The sequence below is a fragment of the Orcinus orca genome, chromosome X (genome assembly GCF_937001465.1).
Source record: "Orcinus orca chromosome X, mOrcOrc1.1, whole genome shotgun sequence".
Taxonomy (NCBI): domain Eukaryota; kingdom Metazoa; phylum Chordata; class Mammalia; order Artiodactyla; family Delphinidae; genus Orcinus; species Orcinus orca.
Genome location: NC_064580.1, coordinates 60,970,194 through 60,988,188, shown reverse-complemented (window position 1 = coordinate 60,988,188; position 17,995 = coordinate 60,970,194). Strand labels below are relative to the sequence as shown.

General features: G+C 45.7%; 2 protein-coding genes across 3 annotated transcripts in view; both read right to left on the bottom strand.

The window, feature by feature from the left end:
• The window catches only part of DGAT2L6 (diacylglycerol O-acyltransferase 2 like 6), a 34,021-nt gene extending 22,567 nt beyond the window's left edge, over positions 1-11,454 (bottom strand). Inside the window, 1 exon segment of the mRNA XM_004275782.3 lies at positions 1,921-11,454. Within this exon segment, the coding sequence (XP_004275830.1) occupies positions 1,921-2,011 (91 nt within the window). The 5' untranslated portion in view covers positions 2,012-11,454.
• A 133-nt stretch (positions 11,455-11,587) lies between these two features.
• The window catches only part of IGBP1 (immunoglobulin binding protein 1), a 38,566-nt gene continuing 32,158 nt past the window's right edge, over positions 11,588-17,995 (bottom strand). Inside the window, exon 6 of one of the 2 annotated variants that reach the window (XM_004275783.3) lies at positions 11,588-12,004. In XM_004275783.3, the coding sequence (XP_004275831.1) occupies positions 11,865-12,004 (140 nt within the window). In that variant the 3' untranslated portion in view covers positions 11,588-11,864. Of the gene's footprint in view, positions 12,005-15,413; positions 17,948-17,995 lie in introns of those variants that run through there. The other variant, XM_049704626.1, reaches the window with a different exon arrangement.

Here is a 17,995-nt window from a genome sequence, read left to right as displayed (position 1 = left end):
TAACACATTTGTACTTCATCAAGAAGGCAAGGGAAAACCGCTGACTATTTTTGAGCAGCAGAGGGCTGTAATCAAAGATGCCTTTGAAAGACTCTTCTGGCTGTAGGCAGTGGAATATATGGGAGAGGGTGGAGAATAGAAGTCCAGGAAAGAGGATATTGCAACAGTTTAGATAGATGGCAATACAAGCCCAGAAAAGAAGAGACAGATGGAGAGCCATCCTTTAACTGGAAGCTGGGCCTCAGAGGGGCTCTCAGGAGCATTGCCTAATTCCAAGGGTCATGAATATTTATATTCCACATCTCCCCCAAACCATCTCTTCATTCTTCTCTCATCACTTCTTTCCTCCTTCTTGTCCCTCTCTCTGCCTTTTCTCTCCCCCTCTTCCCTACGTTTTCCCCCATCACTCCCAGTTGTGCTCAGTAATCAGCCATGATTCTGAACATCATTCAGGAAGGAGGAAAAGCGCTGAGGGAGGCTCTGAGCAAGACAGAAAGAATGAAGGAAAGAGGGTGAGAAAAAGAAGGAAGAAAAGAATTAGGAAGGAGGAAGGGAGGGAGGAAGGAAGGAAGGACACTTTTCTGTAAGGAGTATTTACTGGGAACCAGGCCATGGACCCCTTTGGCAGTCTGGTGAAGCCCTTTTCTGAATAGTATTTTTAAATGCACAAAATAAAATACACAGACTTACAAAGGAAACTCATCATAGTAAAACACCGTTATCAAAATATTGCCAAAAATGTCGTACAGTAACATGGGCTTCTTGATTTATGCATTAAATAACCACGCCTAATGGTAGTTCCAATAACTGTTGGAATTTGGAAGTGGTAACGAGCATAAATGAACTTTTTTTTTTTTTTTTTTTTTTTTGCAGTACGCGGGCCTCTCACTGCTGTGGCCTCTCCTGTCGCGGAGCACAGGCTCCGGACGCGCAGGCTCAGTGGCCATGGCTCACGGGCCCAGCCGCTCCACGGCATGTGGGATCTTCCCGGACCGGGGCACGAACCTGTGTCCTCTGCATCAGCAGGCAGACTCTCAACCACTGCGCCACCAGGGAAGCCCATAAATGAACTTTTGAGATGACTGCAACAACTGGCATGTGAAATGTAAATCTCTGTGATGTCTATTACCGACAAATTCACAGGTTATTTCTGTGGTTTGCTGCCTACATTCATCATTTCAATATGAGGTTAGTGAAAACAAACAGGTAATTTTTTCCATCCAAATTCAACGTTGTCCCTCCCTGCCTCATTCTAGGTCTATAGGTCCCTAGTTAAGAACCACTGCTCTACGGGGTCATATAGCCTCCCACAGATTGGACTTGGCAGCCTCCTAACCTGTCCCATCCTTCAGGATGACATTTCTCCACGTCCAGTTTCCAAACTTGCCCCTGTAATTGGCTGCTCACAAAGCCCTGGTTTCTGACTGAGAAAAGCTTCGAGCTCTCAGCCCATTTGCCCGGCACTGATGACTGTCATTCTCTGAGTCCATTGAAGAACTGGCCCTTTCTCAAAATTCTGTCTAATGAGTCACTCACGCAGCCCGCAGATTTTCCATAATTCTCTCATCATAGTCTTATACTGGAAAATCACCTTACATCTACCCAGTAACACCAACTCTGCCCCTGCCCCCGAATAGGACTCTTTTCAGCTAGTTCACAGGGGGCAGTCCTGAGAGAGGGCTGGGGTGATCTTTAAACCAGGAAACCTGCAGCCTCACTCCTGGCCTTCATGCCCCTCAGATGGGAGGAGAGAAATCTAATGGACTCAACAGTAGCCATCTCTCTGGGTGGAGAGGCACAGTCCTTCCCAGAGAGAGGGGACCAACCAAATGATCTCTTTGGAGCCCTCCTCATCTGGAGATTCCTGGTCTCTTTCTTCATCTGTTCCCTTGTGCTTTCCAGCCCCTGGGGTTCACTCACCTAAAAAGACATAGACTGGGATCCACTGCAAAACAGAGAGTGTTTGGAGGCTTTCCTGAAGATCCAGATGGGAGAGGAAGGCCATGGCCATGGTGCTGTTCTGTTGTGATAAGAAGGCTGGTGCCTCCAGAGCTGAGCTGATTGCAGGTGCTTTGCTTTAATCTCATCACTGAGTCCCTTTATCTGCTGGAGGTTTTAGCCTTTTCTCCAGTCTTCCCTGTTCTCTCCCCACAACTTCCTATGCACACACCAGGCTTTAGATCATACTTTCTAATCTCTCTAATATGCATCCTTTCCCCACAGGTGCTCAATTGCCTCGGGCTGGTTCTAGCGCCCTGTGTGTGTGTGTGTGTGTGTGTGTGTGTGTGTGTGTGTGAGGAGGGGTCCCTGATATATTAGTGCAGGAAAAGGGAATGGCTTAGGCCTCAAATAGGATCTCTGAAAAGCAGTCTGCCCTGGTGGATGCTCTCTGACTCCTCCTGTCTTCTGCTGAGAGCCACCTAGTCGACTAGAGCCTTCTTCTGCATGAATATGTAGACTTCTCAGATCCCTCCTTGTGCCTCTGTTCCCAGGGGTTCTGTACCAGTGGCCAGTGGGAGAAGCATTGCACAGAGAGCAGACCTGGCTTCGGTCCTGGCTCCGCCAAGTTCCTCCCCGGACGCTGTGGGGGAATCGCTCTGTCTCTCTAGATCTGTTGTTGGGAGGCAATCTAGCGGCTAAAGGCATGGACTTCAGAGCCAGATAGCTGGGGTTTAGATCTCAGCTCTGCCACTTACAAGTTGGCAAACTGCCGTGCCTCGGTTTCCCCAACTGTAAAATGGGGATAATAATAGTACCTGCTTCATAGGGTTGTTCTGAGGATTGAGTGAGTGAATGTAAAGCACTTAGCACTGGGCCTGGCACACAGGAGGTATTACTGTAAGTGTTTCCTATTATTATTCTTCGTTTAATAAAATGAATGTCTACTGAACATCTATTATGTTTCAGGCTAAAAGGCTTGCTTCTGCACACCAGCCTTTTCAAAATTAAAGATTGTCTCCAGGTCCCAGGCCTGTGGATTCCTTTTTTCGGTAACTATCTGTTGAGTGATTACCGTTTGCCAGGTGCTGTTCTAGGTGTTGAGGATTCTTTGGGGAAGAAGATGGGCATGATTCCTGCCTTCATTGAACTCACAGTCTAGTGGAGGAGACAGACATTATAAACTTACGAAAGGGGCTTCCCTGGTGGTGCAGTGGTTGAGAGTCCGCCTGCCGATGCAGGGGATGCAGGTTCGTGCCCCGGTCTGGGAGGATCCCACGTGCTGCGGAGCGGCTGGGCCCGTGAGCCATGGCCGCTGAGCCTGTGTGTCCGGAGCCTGTGCTCCGCAGTGGGAGAGGCCGCAGCGGTGGGAGGCCCGTGTACCGCAAAAAAAAAAAACAAAAAAAAACTTACGAAACTGTCTATACACTTGAATTTCTGATAAGTGCCCTAAAGGAAAAGGCCAGTAATTCTCAGCATAAGGCCTCTAATGTAGGTGCTCAAACAATCTTCTGAATGTAATCAAAAAGGGTGCTAGGAAAATTAAATACAAAAAGGTATCAAGTGTCCTACAAGTACAAGGAAATATTGATTCCTTAGCCTTTTCCAGGAATATTGGTGGAACTCTCTCTCCCTCCCTACCTCCCACTCTGGCTTGGGCCTCCTCGATTAGACTGACTAATATGAATCTTCAGAGTTGAGCTTAGGGGACGGTTTTGGTGCACCGTGGGATGTACTGTCCTCCCCCAGTGTACCCTCCGTGGCCACGTGACATGCCACCCCTCCTCCTCTTCCTCTTCCTCTTCTTCCCCCTGGCTAGCTGGGGTTACCAAGCTGCTTCCTGGGGGCTAGTTGGCCACATACAGGGTGAGACGTATTAGATCACGTCTGCTCAGAATCTGCAGGGGAGAAGGGAGAGAGGTAAGAGGTGGGCCTGGGCTCTTCCAGGGCAAAGCACAGATGTGGGGAGGGCGAGAGTATCCCGGATAGACGAGTTCCACAGTGCCGCCAGCTCCAAGGCTGCTTACCAGTCAGGTCTCTACCCCGCTTCACTTTCAGATGGGTAAATGGAAGAGGCCTAGAAAGGGCTCACACAGGGTGCTAGATGCAGGGCAAGGACACACCGATTTCCATTTCTGTCTCCCTAATGTCCGGCTCAGAGCCTGATACAGTGTAGGCATTCAAGTAAATGCTTGTGGAACAAATAATGAGGTCTGGTCTCCTGGTTCCTTAAGCAAGATGGACTGGTAGGGCTGGGCCATGACCCTGATTTGCCAGCCCTTTCCCCTCCAAAACAAAGAGCATACTGTCTGAGCTGGAGCCTTCCTGAGCCAACTGGACAAGTATAACATGAACACCAGTGAATGTAGTAAAAGCAGGAAGAAGAGAAGTAGGTGAGCAGACAAATCCTGAATAACCAGCACTCATGATTTCCCAATTACAATCCAACCAACCAACAAGCAAACCCTTAGCTGCCTCGGAGTAAGCAGTACCAAAGGAGAGGTGGCCAAGAAGCACAAAAGGGTCTGGTAATTTCATTCATAGACATTTAGGGCTGATATGATTCTAACCCTCAAGAAACCCACAGTCCAGCATGTGAGGTGGATGGAATCACAGACACCCGTATGGGGTGCCGTGGGGTGTGCAGACGCAGACGAGAGAAGCATCCACCAGCCTGAGGAGGGCAGGGAAGCCTCTATGGAAGCGGGGGTGCTGTGGTGAGGAGAAAGGGTGCAAAAGGCATGGAAGGACAGCAAGGGGAAGACTGCAATTAGCTCGCCAAACCAGAAGCTAAGAAGCTTTGCAGGAACAACAGAAAACCAAAGAAGACTGGAAGGAAAAGGAGAGCGAGGGGACCGGGGAGCTCAGAAGAAGTGGGTGGAAGCGAGGTAAACGCTGAGAAAGAAGCAGCCCTAAGATTCTTCTTCCTGGATTCTGAAGGTTCACCCTCAGCCTTCAGAATGACTCATTTCTAGAAAGCTTTGGATAGCTGAGGTTTTGCCATAATGTGTTTTCTTCTGATCGTTCCCCTTCAATCATACTCTTACTTGGTTCGGTACTGCAATTTCAGCAATACCTGAACAGGAGAACCTATTTAATGCCAGTCAATGGGCTAGGTACTATACAAGGGACATACATAGTCCCTTCTTTTACCAAATTTTTATTGAGGTTCTACTACAAGCCTGGCATTATTCTAGGTTGACAATCGTGTGTGTGGTGGGTCAGGGGGCTGGCAGGGAGTGAAAGAAGTACACACATCATCAATACAAGGATTGGGGCCATCAGAGAAGTACAAAGAAGATGGAGGGGAAGGCTAGTAGCTGTGTGACCTTGGACAAGACACTTCCCTTCTCTGAGTCTTGGTTTCCTCCTCTGGAAAAAGGGACTAATCATATTTATTTGCTGTGAGGAGTAGTGGTAATGTTTGAAAAGTTCTCGGGCAGTGTCTGCCACCCAGGAGCTTTTCCATGGTACTGGTACTCAGCTGTGTGTGTGTGGGGGGTGGCATTTGCAATGGGCTTCAACAGGCAGAGAAGTAGGGAGAGTGATCTGTCTTGTGACGGCTGGGGAGACACAAAAGTCTGCAGGTTTGCTTTGGCACAGGGACTAGTTTCGTTTGACGGGAGCCTCAGGTTTGTGGAGGGGAGCAGAAGGAAAGAAGACTGGACGTTGGTAAGTGGGGATGTCTTCCTCATAAATCCCTTTGTGTCTGCAGATCAGCAGCTCTAGAAGGAACCTACAGAAGTAAATGAACCCAGGAGTAGTGGCTGGAGGTGGGGACCGAGGAGGTGGAGGGTGGGACAGAACAGGGTGAGTATTTCAAAATCTCTTGGAAGTCACTGGATCACTTCTCAGGGCAGGCAGGCTCTGGGGAACAGCAGCATCTAGCGCCTTGGTTCAGGCTAGAATGACTGACTATGTCTATTTGCCAGAGGCTGAGGAGTTGCCCGGGATGCAGGACTTTCAGTGCTAAAACCAGGGTGGTTTGGGGCTCATTGGGACAGCTGGTCCCCTAGTTCAGGCCTTTGTCACTGTCTCCTGGACTCCAGAAGGCTGCTCCCAGCTGCTCTACCTTCCTTTGGTCCTTTGCTGCTAGAGGATTGCTATCAAACACAGCTCTTACCCTCTGCCCTGTTTCTAACCCTCCAAAGGTTCCCATGGCCTCCGGGATCAAGTTCGAAGCCCAGAGCCTGGCCTCCAGAGCCCTTGCTCCACTGGTTTCTGCCCTTCTTGAAAGTCTCACTTCCCATAACTTTCACACCCCACCAGATACAGCCTCCTTTCCCAACCAGGAAGTGCCCTTTGCTATTCTGGGCCTTTGCCCACGGTGGTCTCTCATCAGCCTAAGTCCTACGCATGCTTCAAGTGACTGTGAAAATGTCATTGTCTGAGATTCTCCACCCTGCTCTCTCCTCTGGATTCCCAAGGTACGTTATACATACTTTTGGGAGAGCACATATCAGGAAGTTAGTTTGAGAGTGTAGACCCCACTGCTATATCCAGCTTCTAGTGAGATGCTTCATGTACAGTAAGCTTTTGGTATATATATCTTGAATAGTCAGCATATTCACATGATTCAAAATTCAAAAGGGTCTATAGGGAAATTCAGTGAAAAGTCTCCTTCCCACTCCTGGCCTCTAACAATCCCACACCCCTCCTCCTCCTCCAGGGAAATTTTATGCGTGCCCAAGCAAATAAGGTAATTTGCTTTGTTAAATGAATAAAGGAAATAACAGTAGAAACCGGGAAACGATCCAAATGGTCAAAATCTGGGGGGGCCTAAGTAAGCTATTATATAGCAATCTTATAGACAATCTGCAGTCATTAAAATTATTATAAGGTAGACTCTGTAGTATATGATATGGTAAGCTTTCAAAGCAGAGTATCAAGCAGACCTCTCCACTGAATACACTTTGTGAAAATGTGGTCCCTTCCGTGATAGGATGAAAGGGGGTCTGAGAGAGAAATGATTGCTGCTTTAAGGTGAAGGGAGTCTGGGTTTCCTTTTATGTAAGGTTGTTTGAATATGAAAAGAAAGAGGCTGCATTATTGTGAATCTGCCTGACGAAGAAGCGTGATTCATGATGGGACTCATTCATTCAGTAATTCATTCTGCAGACACTGAATGCCGGCTTTGTCAGGAGAAGGCCAGAAACAGTGCTGAGTTTCCCAGGAAGAGCACTAAGTAGGCAACAGGCCCTAAGAAACTCTAATGGAGCCAGAGGGGTGGGGAGTGTGATGAGTTCATTGCCAGGCTGTTGAATTTGAGTTTTTGTTCATCAAGAGGAGCGGTGTGGTAGATGACAGGATATGGGTCAGGGAGCTCAGCAGAAAGGTCAGGGCTAGCACTGGCCATCAGCATACATGTGGTGAGTCATGGAAGCCGGAGGTGGGGTGAGCTCACCCAGGCAGAAGGTAGACAAGGAAAGGAGAAGACAGGTTCCATAAAGCGGGTGAGGAGTCTTTCTGCCAATCACTCAATGTCCCTGAGCCGGGGACAAGGGCACCAGGGTAGCAGAGGCGGTATCTGTCGCTGAGTGTGGGAGGGCCTCAGAGTTCAGGCAGAAATCCTCCCTCCCAGCCCCTGGCTGCCAAGTCTCATGCGCTCACAACCTGGGTCTGGTCTTAGCTGTCCAGGAGGGCCTGGTAGATCAAGAGCGGGGGCTTTGACGGGCTCAGAACATGTGTAGGAACCCTTAAGTGAGAGGGTGGAATAGAGAGAGGGTTTAAAAGATTCACTTGTACCAAGATCGGATAGGGCTGGAAACAGGTGGGCCTGGCACTGGGAGCAGGAATCTTCTACAGGTTGAGGGATGTAGGGCCCCAGGAAGGGGAGAGTTCTGAGTCCGGGGTATTCCCCCAGTGAGCAGGTCTCAGATGTGCCCTTAAAGGGCCTGGCCGGCAAAGCTGATAGAATCGTTGCTCAAAATTTAGACAGAGAAAGGGGAGGGGTGATCCCCAGAGCAGTGTGCCAGCGGGGTATCTCGCCCACCTTCCTATGTCCCCCGTGCTTTGTGCTTCCTGGGGAGCGTGGCAGACTGGAAGGACGTGGCCTGTGGAATCAGGCCCACCTGGAATCCAGGCCCAGCTCGACACTTAGGGCTGAGTGATCTTTGGGAAATCCCTTCTCTGAGCCTCAAGTTCCTCATTTACAAATTGAGGCAATAATAATATCTACCTTGGGACGTTGTGAGGATTAGAAATAGTCAACTCCTAGTATACAGTAGGTGCTCAATACACGAATTCCTGTTATTTGTGCTACCACATGGGAATAGGATGGCCTAAGTCATTGCTGAGTTGTCCTCTCTTGGAGGGATTTATTGCCAGTTGGGACAAGAAACTGAAATCTTTTGTTTACCATCTTTTCACATACATTTGTCAAAGGCGGCCTGGTGGGCAGATAAGTAAAAACCGGTTCTCAATTTCCACTGCACGTAACAATTCTCTCCTGTGCTGGTCATCTCTAGCACACAAAGAAAAGCATGTTCACAAACCTTTTCGCTGGTGGTGATATAGATAGAAGACTGAGAAAGCAATAGGGGGGCAGGGGTTAAAATAAGTTGTGAAATACTGAATTTAAAAAACAATGCATCCCCTCCTCTGGCCGCCAAACTTACATTTGTGCCATGTTTTCTAATTGTTCAAAGTGCTTTTCCATATTTGATTTCATTTGCTCCTTTCTCTGGCCTGTGAGGTAAGTAGGCCAGATGTTGTCAGCATCTGGGAGGGGCTAAAACTGACAGAGCTGGTATTAGAACCCATAACTCCTTGCTATGGAGCATGAGTGAACTGAGCCAGGTTAAACCTTGGATGAATGGGTGAAAAGCAATCTGTGAGGAAATGATGTGCAGGTGTTGGAGGGAGCTGTTTTGCAAGGAGACAAAGGAAGGTCACAGTGCCTGCCGTCTTGTTGTTGGGTGTCTGAAAGAGCCGGGTGGCAGTGTATCTGTTGTGCTGATGAGCAAACCTGAGGCCCACAGTAAGCAGAGGAGGACTTTGGAATTCAGTTGCCATAAGAGAGGTGGATTTAGGTTCAAAAGTTTTATCCTTTGCACGTTGTTTTAGATGACAGCAGTGACCCCAGTGACCTGGGTGGCCCTGGCTCACCCGGCTAGGGAGGGGCAGAGCCCTGAGGATTGAGACTCAATTCAGAAACCTTAACTCCAACTTCTTGGGCTTGAAATCAGCTCATTCGGTCCCCTGCCCTGTCTTTCTCACAGGGGTGTTGAAAAGAATAAGAGTGGAAAGGACAAATCACCGCATGATGGCATTAAAAGAAGTAGTGCCCAGCGTTCACCTTTTCCAAATAACTAATTTGCCTCCATGTGAGAGCTACAGAGGGCAAATATTTTGGCTACACTGATATGTTTGCATGGTCTATGTATTAGCTGTGTGCTGAAGTAAGTCACTCACTGCATTTCCCCAAGCCAGTTTCCTTCCCTGTAAAACGAAGGCATCATCTCCTGCCTGATGGGTTGTGAGAATGAAATATGCAGCATATGTGAAATAAGCATAGTGCAAACGATGAAGCAGTACTGTTATCTGTGGAATGCTCTGAGTCCTAGCTTCCTGAAGTCCATCAAACCCAGCTCACTCTAGGACCCTGAAACGCCTTGTTCTGGTGGGAGTAGAGAAGGTGGTTCTCTTTTTGTTTTCTCTAGCCGCCAGGCAGGCAGACTGAACTGGGGAGGAAAATGGAGGGAGATGGGTTTGCTCACTGCCTCAGTCTTATCCCCCAGCTGAGGGGGAAATGGCGGGGGGGAAGCGGGCTGTCATAACCTTTTCTTCGGTGAGTCAGCTAAAAAGAAATTTCTAGAGCTCCAATAACGTATAAGTGGTGGTTTGGGTTTGGATTTTTCAAGCTGCTCCCTCTTTTTAAGCTGCTTTAAGATGCAGAACTAAAAGCACACGCAATTGGGAAGCACATGGAAAATGACAGAAGCACAGCTTGTTGCTAATGTGAACTTGAAGAAATCACTCAGCTTCTCCGGGCCTGTTTTCTAATCTGTAAAATGGGGATAATGCTACCTATTTTGCAGGGTCATTGTGAGTATTAATAGCATGTGAAAGTGCCGGGTCTGGTGCCTGGCACAGAACAGAGTTTCCAACACCTACCTGTCCATTTCCTTTCCCTTCCTAGTGGACAGACCATAGTCACTGAGCTCAGACGAAAATACTTATTCTTCAGCCTATTATAATGGCTGCCATTATTCATTTAATTCTCACAACAACCCTATGAAACAGCTCATCTATAAACATAGAGGAAACAGAGGAGCAGTTCAGAGAAGTTATATTGCCCAACGTCACACAGCTTTCAACTTTTAAAGCCAGGATTCAAACCCACTTTGTCTAGTTTGCCTCTTAGATATCAGAATGTGAGGGGGCTTCATCAGGCTGGATCTTCTGGAAGGACCATCTTTAAGTAGACTCAGACCAAGGGGATAACCCCAACCTGGCCCATTTGGGGAGTGAGCTCAGGGTGGAGTTTCAGGGGCACAAAATAGGCCATTGCTAGAGGCAGCCTGGCAATAACTGGAAGAGAACTACAAATGAATGTTTGCTTCTCAAATCTGTGGGGAAGTTAATCTGTGCTCTACCAGTTTCAGGAGCTTATGTTGTGAGGGTACCATGAATCCTTTATTAAGCAGTATATATTTAGCAATAAATATATTATTGGTGGTCTTCTGTCATCTCCACTAAACATAACGTCCTATTCATCGTCTGACAGCCCTCCATTTACCACCCTACAAAGGAGAGGGATCTGAGTCTCCTTTTCAAACCCCTGTCCTAAGCTAGGCTGCAGAAGCTAGAATAGGAAGGCTGAGTCATCTTAAAAGAAAATGAAGTGTACCAAAGCCACATAGAACAAAAGTATGTTTTCTAGATCGTTTGTTTTAACACATGGCTGCTTTTCTAGGGTATCAACCCGGGAGCTGAGGACGTGTCTTCTCTTTACCGCAGAAAGTAGGTACCCTCCCTTGTCATCTGTGCTGTCTCCCCTCCTCCACTCCCAGTTATTGGCATGACTGCAGGTACCTTATTAACTAGCAAAATGACTGCCATGGCACACTGACCGCTTGGGACTGTGCCAGGTATGGCACAGCATGGGCAAAGAGGGCCAAAATGGTCTTCCAGCAGCCCACTTAGGAGCTAGGCTACGGCCTGAGCTGCTCTTACCCTCAGGGTTCTAGGTAGTTCCAGAGTAAAGGCCCTGGCCTCAGATGCTCATACAAGGATGGCTCTCATAGTGCCTTATCGGTTTCCTCATTTCTCATGGCTGAAGCAAGGAAGATTGGGTAGATAGGATTGTTCTGTTCATTTACAGCTATAATTCCTGAAAATAGAGCCGTGTGGCAGGGCAGGTCCTGGCTTTTGTGCTTGTCCCTTGTAAAGCAAGTGTTGGGTTAGTTCACAGCACTGGGGTAGAAAGGAGAAAGCAAGCTCCAGCCAGCCTGGGCAGCTCTGATGCTGGGTAACTCACTGCCCACATCAAAGGGAGATGACGAGGATCTCTCCATAAGCCCAGGGACCCACAGCTGACCCCCTCCCCTCACCCCCTGGAAGAAAGCAGCTGATACTCGTATTTCTGCACAGGCTCACATGATAGAGGGGACTTTCATTTTTCAAAGAGAATTCATACAGCCATTGATTATACAGAACCATTTCTCAGTACTCTTTTATTTCCACTTAAGAAAAGTGGAATATACCATGATAGGATTATAATTCCAAGACAAGATTGTTGGCTCATCATGTAGGGTACAAATACACACTTAATTGACATTTTAATGAACGCAAAGCATGATTAATTAAGCATCTCTGCCTTCGTTGTACACGGCTGAAGCAGGAGCCCAGGGAGGGGAAGACTGCACAGCTTTCCTTGGTGGGGAAGACAGAAGCCCCTGTAGTCCTGTCTTGTTGTGGGGAGACTAACCCATGTTCTGTCGGTTGCCATAGCCCCTAGGATGGGTGTCCTTCCAGTCATCCCACTCCCGAGCTCTGTGGACTGCCTGTTCATCATCCTCTTCCTCCTGTTCCTGATCTTGTTGCTGAGCTGCTGTTTTGAACTCTGCCCAAGTGGAAAAATGAGAAAGCAGGGGTGAGGGAAAGAGTGACTGTCACGGGCCCCAGCTCCACTCTGAATACGACCACGTAACAAGAGAACAAGGAATATATACCTAGCTGCCTACCCTGGGGCCAGCAGAACTGGGGAGAGTACTTACTATTACTTAACAGGTGACATGTTAAATAATAGTAAGACAGGATCCTCTGAGTGGTTTTCACGAGAAGGCAAAAACATAAAAGTTGCCCCTCAAAATGAATTCTATTTTGGGAAAGAATTCTTGCTAAAATGGCCAACCCCTCACAACAGAAAACGAAAACACCAACTGACCAACAGAACCCCAGCAAACCAAAAACACTGAAGTGTTTCCATAGTATAGTGGTTATCACACTCGCCTGACAAAAACACTGAAGTAAAAAATATTTATGATTTTATGATTTGTGATTTGCCAGGGAGGTGGGACTATAGGTGACTTCTCCTCCTTCATCCATTTCCTTTATTACAGTTCTACAATTCTGTGTGTGTATAAAATTGGAAATCACAGGGCAGTTGAACCTACCAGAAAAGAATGTGTGTTATTTTGCACGTTTGGAACAGGGTCTGAGGTCCAAATGGCACTTGTCATGCAGAGTACCAAATACTAGGTCTCTTTTGCACTATTTTTTTTCTTTCCTTTGTGAGGTAAAGGAACATTTCCTAGCTACCTTGAATTTGCCCACAAGAAATACTCTCATTACCATGATAAAGAATGAAATATGTGGGGAATCTGACCTCTCCTTACAGTTTAGGAGTCTTGTGTTCTGTTTTTCTTTTTTTTTAAACCCTTTTACTGTAAAATAAAAGATACTGGAAATCATACAAAAATATATATAACTTAAAAGTTGATAAGGAGGCTATACCTTTATAGCCTTCACTTGGGTCAAGATATAGATTTTCTGTACCCATCCCCAAAGCTTCTCCATGAGCATCTACCAAATGACACCCTGTGCTCACTGGCAGTTAATCCCCATTCCTTCCCTCCCTGGAAAGCACCAATCTACCTTCTATCTCTATAGAGTTGCCTATTCTGAACATTTCACATAAATGCAATCAAGTAACGTGTGGTCTTTTGTGTCTGACTTCTTTCACTTAGCATAATGCTTTTGAGGTTAGTCTTATCCATTTTCAAATATTTTGATATATTTTTAATCTACAGGTTTCTTCTTCCATCCCTTTCTTTCCTTACAAGTTCTCTATTGAAGAGGCTGGGGCATTTGACCTGTAGTTTCCCCAAATCTGGATTTTGCCGACCGCATAGTCATGATGGAGTCCAACATGTTCTTCTGTATTTCTGCAGATTGGCAAGTGGACACAGAGCTTGATATGACTCCGGGTTGATCCCTTCTCATGAATACAGGTGGTGCTGTCCTCCCCCAGCAGGTGGCACATAGTATCTGTGTCTCATATGTTGTGATGTTAGCAGCTGTTGATGCTCAATGCCTAGATTCATTAATTTTCCCAGGATTTCAAAATGGTGATACTCTTTAACATTTCTTTTTTTATTAAGTAGAATGCTTTTATAAAGAGAGGCTTTCCCTCATCTACTACTATTTAGTCACCCAGGAAAAGAAAACAAGATTAATGCTTGATTCTTCTGCTTTAATTTACCGTTTCTCAAGGTAATAAATTGGTTCCTTATCATCCTCTGAAATTGAACAATTTTTGTTTTAACTATAGTTATGAACTCATGGATTTAAACATATTTGATGGGTTTCGATGAATTGCAATGATTTCTAAAAAATATCCAAATAAGCTTTCTAACTATAGTTTTAATTTACAGAAAAATTGAGAAGATAGTACAGAGTTCTTATACATCCGTACCCAATTTCCCTTATTGTTAACATCTTACATTACTATGGTTTGTGTGTCATAACTAATGAACCAATACTGATACATATATAACTAACAACTAAAGTTCATACTTTATTCAGATTTCCTTGGGTTTTACGTAATGTCCGTTTTTTTTGGTTCCAGGATCCCATCAAATATTCCATATTACATTAGTCCTCTGTCTCCTTTGTCTCCTCTTGGCTGTGAGAATTTCTCACTTTCCTTGTTTTTGATGACCTGGACAGTTTTAAGGGGGACTCATCAGGTATTTTGCAGAATGTCCCTCAACCTGGGGTTGCCTCATATTTTTCTCATAATTAGACTAGGGTTATGACTTTTGGAAGAGAATAACAGTGAAGTTTCCTCCTTATCACATCAAACCAAGGCTACACACCACCAACATGACATCACTGCTGATGTTAACTGGGATCACTTCAGGTAGTGTTTGTAGGGTTCCCAACTGCTCCCCCCTCCTTCTATACTATAGTCTTTGGAAGCAAGTAACTAAACATAGCCTACACTTAAGGGGTGAGGAGTTGTGCTGCACCTCCTTGAGACAGGTGTATACACACAAATTATTTTGAATTTTTCTGTAGGGGAGATTGGTCTCTTCGCCCCCATCTATTTATGTAATCATTTATTTCTATCACTATAGACTCACGGACACATTTTATTCCTTGTGTTATAATCCAATACTGTTATTTTCCTGCTCATATTCTTCCAGTTTTGGCCAGTAACAGTTCTTTCAGAAGGCCCTGTGTCACATTAACATACCTCAATAGTTTTTTCTTTGCTGTTGTTGTTTTTTGAGTGCTTCTTTATTTTCTAGTACTACAAAATATTTCAGGTTCATCTTGTATATTCCCTGTCCAGCCTTAGAATTATCCATTTCTCTAAGGAGCCCTTTAATTGGAGAATAGTATTAGAAACCAAGATTTGGGCACTAGACGGGCTCGTTGCTACTGGCGATTATCCTTTTTCAAGCCAAACTGTCTCTGGCCAGTGGAAACGTCTTCAAAGTGGCTTGTGAGTCCTTTTGATATGACCATAGTAGTCTTTGAAAGCTTCTTTCCTATCCTTTATGACAAGATGTTCCAAGCTCATCTTATTTATTTCCTGCTGCAAGCTTGGAATTAGCTATTTCTCTAAGACATCCTGGTTTCTTTTAATGGGAATGGTATTTCAAGAACAGAACCTGGGTTACTAGGTGTGCTCATTGCTTCTGGGCTGGTCATTGTTTCAAGCCTTTTCAGTGGATAAAGCAAAAGTGTGTGTGTGTGTGTGTGTGTACTTTTCAATAAAATTTCTCATGAGTTCATATTCAGGACTACAGGGGTGTTTTGTTTCTAACTCAAATTCTTTTGAATTACATCTGTATTCTTCCACATTAAAAGTCTTAGCTCTCAAAGACAGAGGATGATGGAATTTGAATATCTCATAATTACTCAGTTAACATTATCTCACGTTACACAGTCCTGGAATAACACTAATACTGTTACCAATATAATTGCTGAGAACAGTTCTTTTTTTGCATATTCTTTCCCCATTTCTCCATTAAAAGTTACACTATATCTACATTACCAGAGCACTGGGCATATAAGCATTAATACTTTCTCTCTTTCAAATCTCATTTAGTCTTAGTTCTACAAGTAACTATATATTTAATGCTGACTGATAGTCCTTATATCAATGTCTCTCTCATCACTTTGGTTGTCTTAAGCTCATTCTCTAGCAAATTTCTCAGAAAGGGATCATGGGACGAATATTTCCTGAGTTCCTGCATGTTGATAAATACCTGTACCTTTTATACCTAAAAGCCACTTTTACCAGATATAATGTCCTTGGCTCACATTTTTTCCCCTTGAGTATCTTAAATGTTACTCCATTTTCTTCTGGCATAAAGTGTTGGTGTCAAAAAGTTTGAAGATGATCTGATTTTCCTTCCTTTACAACCCACCTGCTGTTTTTGCTGAAGTATCCAAGGCATTTCTTTTTTTAAAAAAAGTCTAGTAATTTTATTAGAATGTGTCTTGCTGCTGGTTATTCTGGGTCAAAATTCGTAGGTACACGGTGTGCTTTTTAAAAGCCAATCTAAAGTTTCCTCAATATTAGTTTTTTTAAAAAAATATCTTTATTGGAGTATAACTGCTTTACAATGTTGTGTGTTTCTGCTGTACAACAAAGTGAATCAGCTATATGTATACATATATCCCCATATCCCCTCCCTCTTGCATCTCCCTCCCACCCTCCCTATCCCACCCCTCTAGGTGGTCACAAAGCACTGAGCTGATCTCCCTGTACTATGCGGCTGCTTCCCACTAGCCATCCATTTTACATTTGGTAGTGTATATATGTCCATGCCACTCTCTCACTTTGTCACAGCTTACCCTTCCCCCTCCCCATGTCCTCAAGTCCATTCTCTACATCTGCATCTTTATTCCTGCCCTGCCACTAGGTTTATCAGTACCGTTTTTTTAGATTCCACATATGTGTGTTAGCATATGGTATTTGTTTTTCTCTTTCTGACTTACTTCACTCTGTATGACAGTCTCTAGGTCCATCCAATATTAGTTTTAAGCATTTTTTTCTTTTTCCTTGCTTCAGTATTCTTCTTCAGATAATCTTATTATCCATGTCAGGTCTTCTTTGCTATCTTTCATATTTGTCACTTTTTCTAGAAATCTGTTCATCTTTGTTTCTTTTTGATTTAAAACATTTTCCTTTTTACTTTAGAAAGGCATTTTCTGTTATATTCACTCATTCTTGTTTTCTTCTAGTTTAGCTTTCATTTCTTTTCTTTTATTCAAATTGAAGTCTAATAGATTTACAATATTAGTTTCAGGTGTACAACATGTTGATTTAATATTTTATATATTATATTCCATTTAGAGTTATTAATAATATTGGGAAAACGGTTGAAGAGTTAGAAGTGGAGATCACCTTCCTCCCCACAAATACATCAGAAATACATCTACATGTGGAACAGCTCCTACAGAACACCTACTGAATGCTGGCAGAAGACCTCAGACCTCCCAAAAGGCAAGAAACCCCCCACGTACCTGGGTAGGGCAAAAGAAAAAAGAAAAAGCAGAGACAAAAGAATAGGGATGGGACCTGGACCAGTGGGAGGGAGCTGTGAAGGAGGAAAGGTTTCCACACACTAGGAAGACCCTTCACTGGCGGAGATGGGGGTGGAGTGGGGGGAAGCTTTGGAGCCACGGAGGAGAGCGCAGCAACAGGGGTGCAGAGCGCAAAGCGGAGAGATTCCCGCACAGAGGATCGGTGCCGACCAGCACTCACCAGCCTGAGAGGCTTGTCTGCTCACCCGCCGGGGCGGGTGGGGGCTGGAAGCTGAGGCTCGGGCTTCGGAGGTCAGACCCCAGGGAGAGGACTGGGGTTGGCTGCGTGAACACAGCCCGAAGGGGCTAGTACGCCACAGCTAGCCGGAGGGAGTCCTAGCCGGAGGGAGTCCGGGAAAAAGTCTGGAACTGCCGAAGAGGCAAGAGACTTTTTCTTGCCTCTTTGTTTCGCGGTGTGCGAGGACAGGGGATTAAGAATGCTGCTTAAAGGAGCTCCAGAGATGGGCGCGAGCCTGGGCTATCAGCGCGAACTCCAGAGACTGGCATGAGACGCTAAGGCTCCTGCTGCAGCTACCAAGAAGCCTGTGTGCGAGCACAGGTCACTATCCACACCTCGCCCCCCGGAAGCCTGTGCAGCCCGCCTCTGCCAGGGTCCCCTGATCCAGGGACAACTTCCCCAGGAGAACGCACAGCACGCCTCAGGCTGTTGCAATGTCACGCCAGCCTCTGCCAACGCAGGCTCGCCCAGCATCCGTACCCCTCCCTCCCCTGGGCCTGAGTGAGCCACAGCCCCTGAATCAGCTGCTCCTATAACCCTGTCCTGTCTGGGCAGGAACAGATGCCCTCAGGTAACCTACACGCAGAGGCGGGGTCAAATCCAAAGCTGAACCCCAGGAGCTGAGCAAACAAAGAAGAGAAAGGGAAATCTCTCCCAGCAGCCTCAGGAGCAGCGGATTAAATCTCCACAATCAACTTGATGTACGTTGCATCTGTGGACTACCTGAAGAGACAACGAATCATCCCAAAATTGAGGCGGTGGACTTTGGGA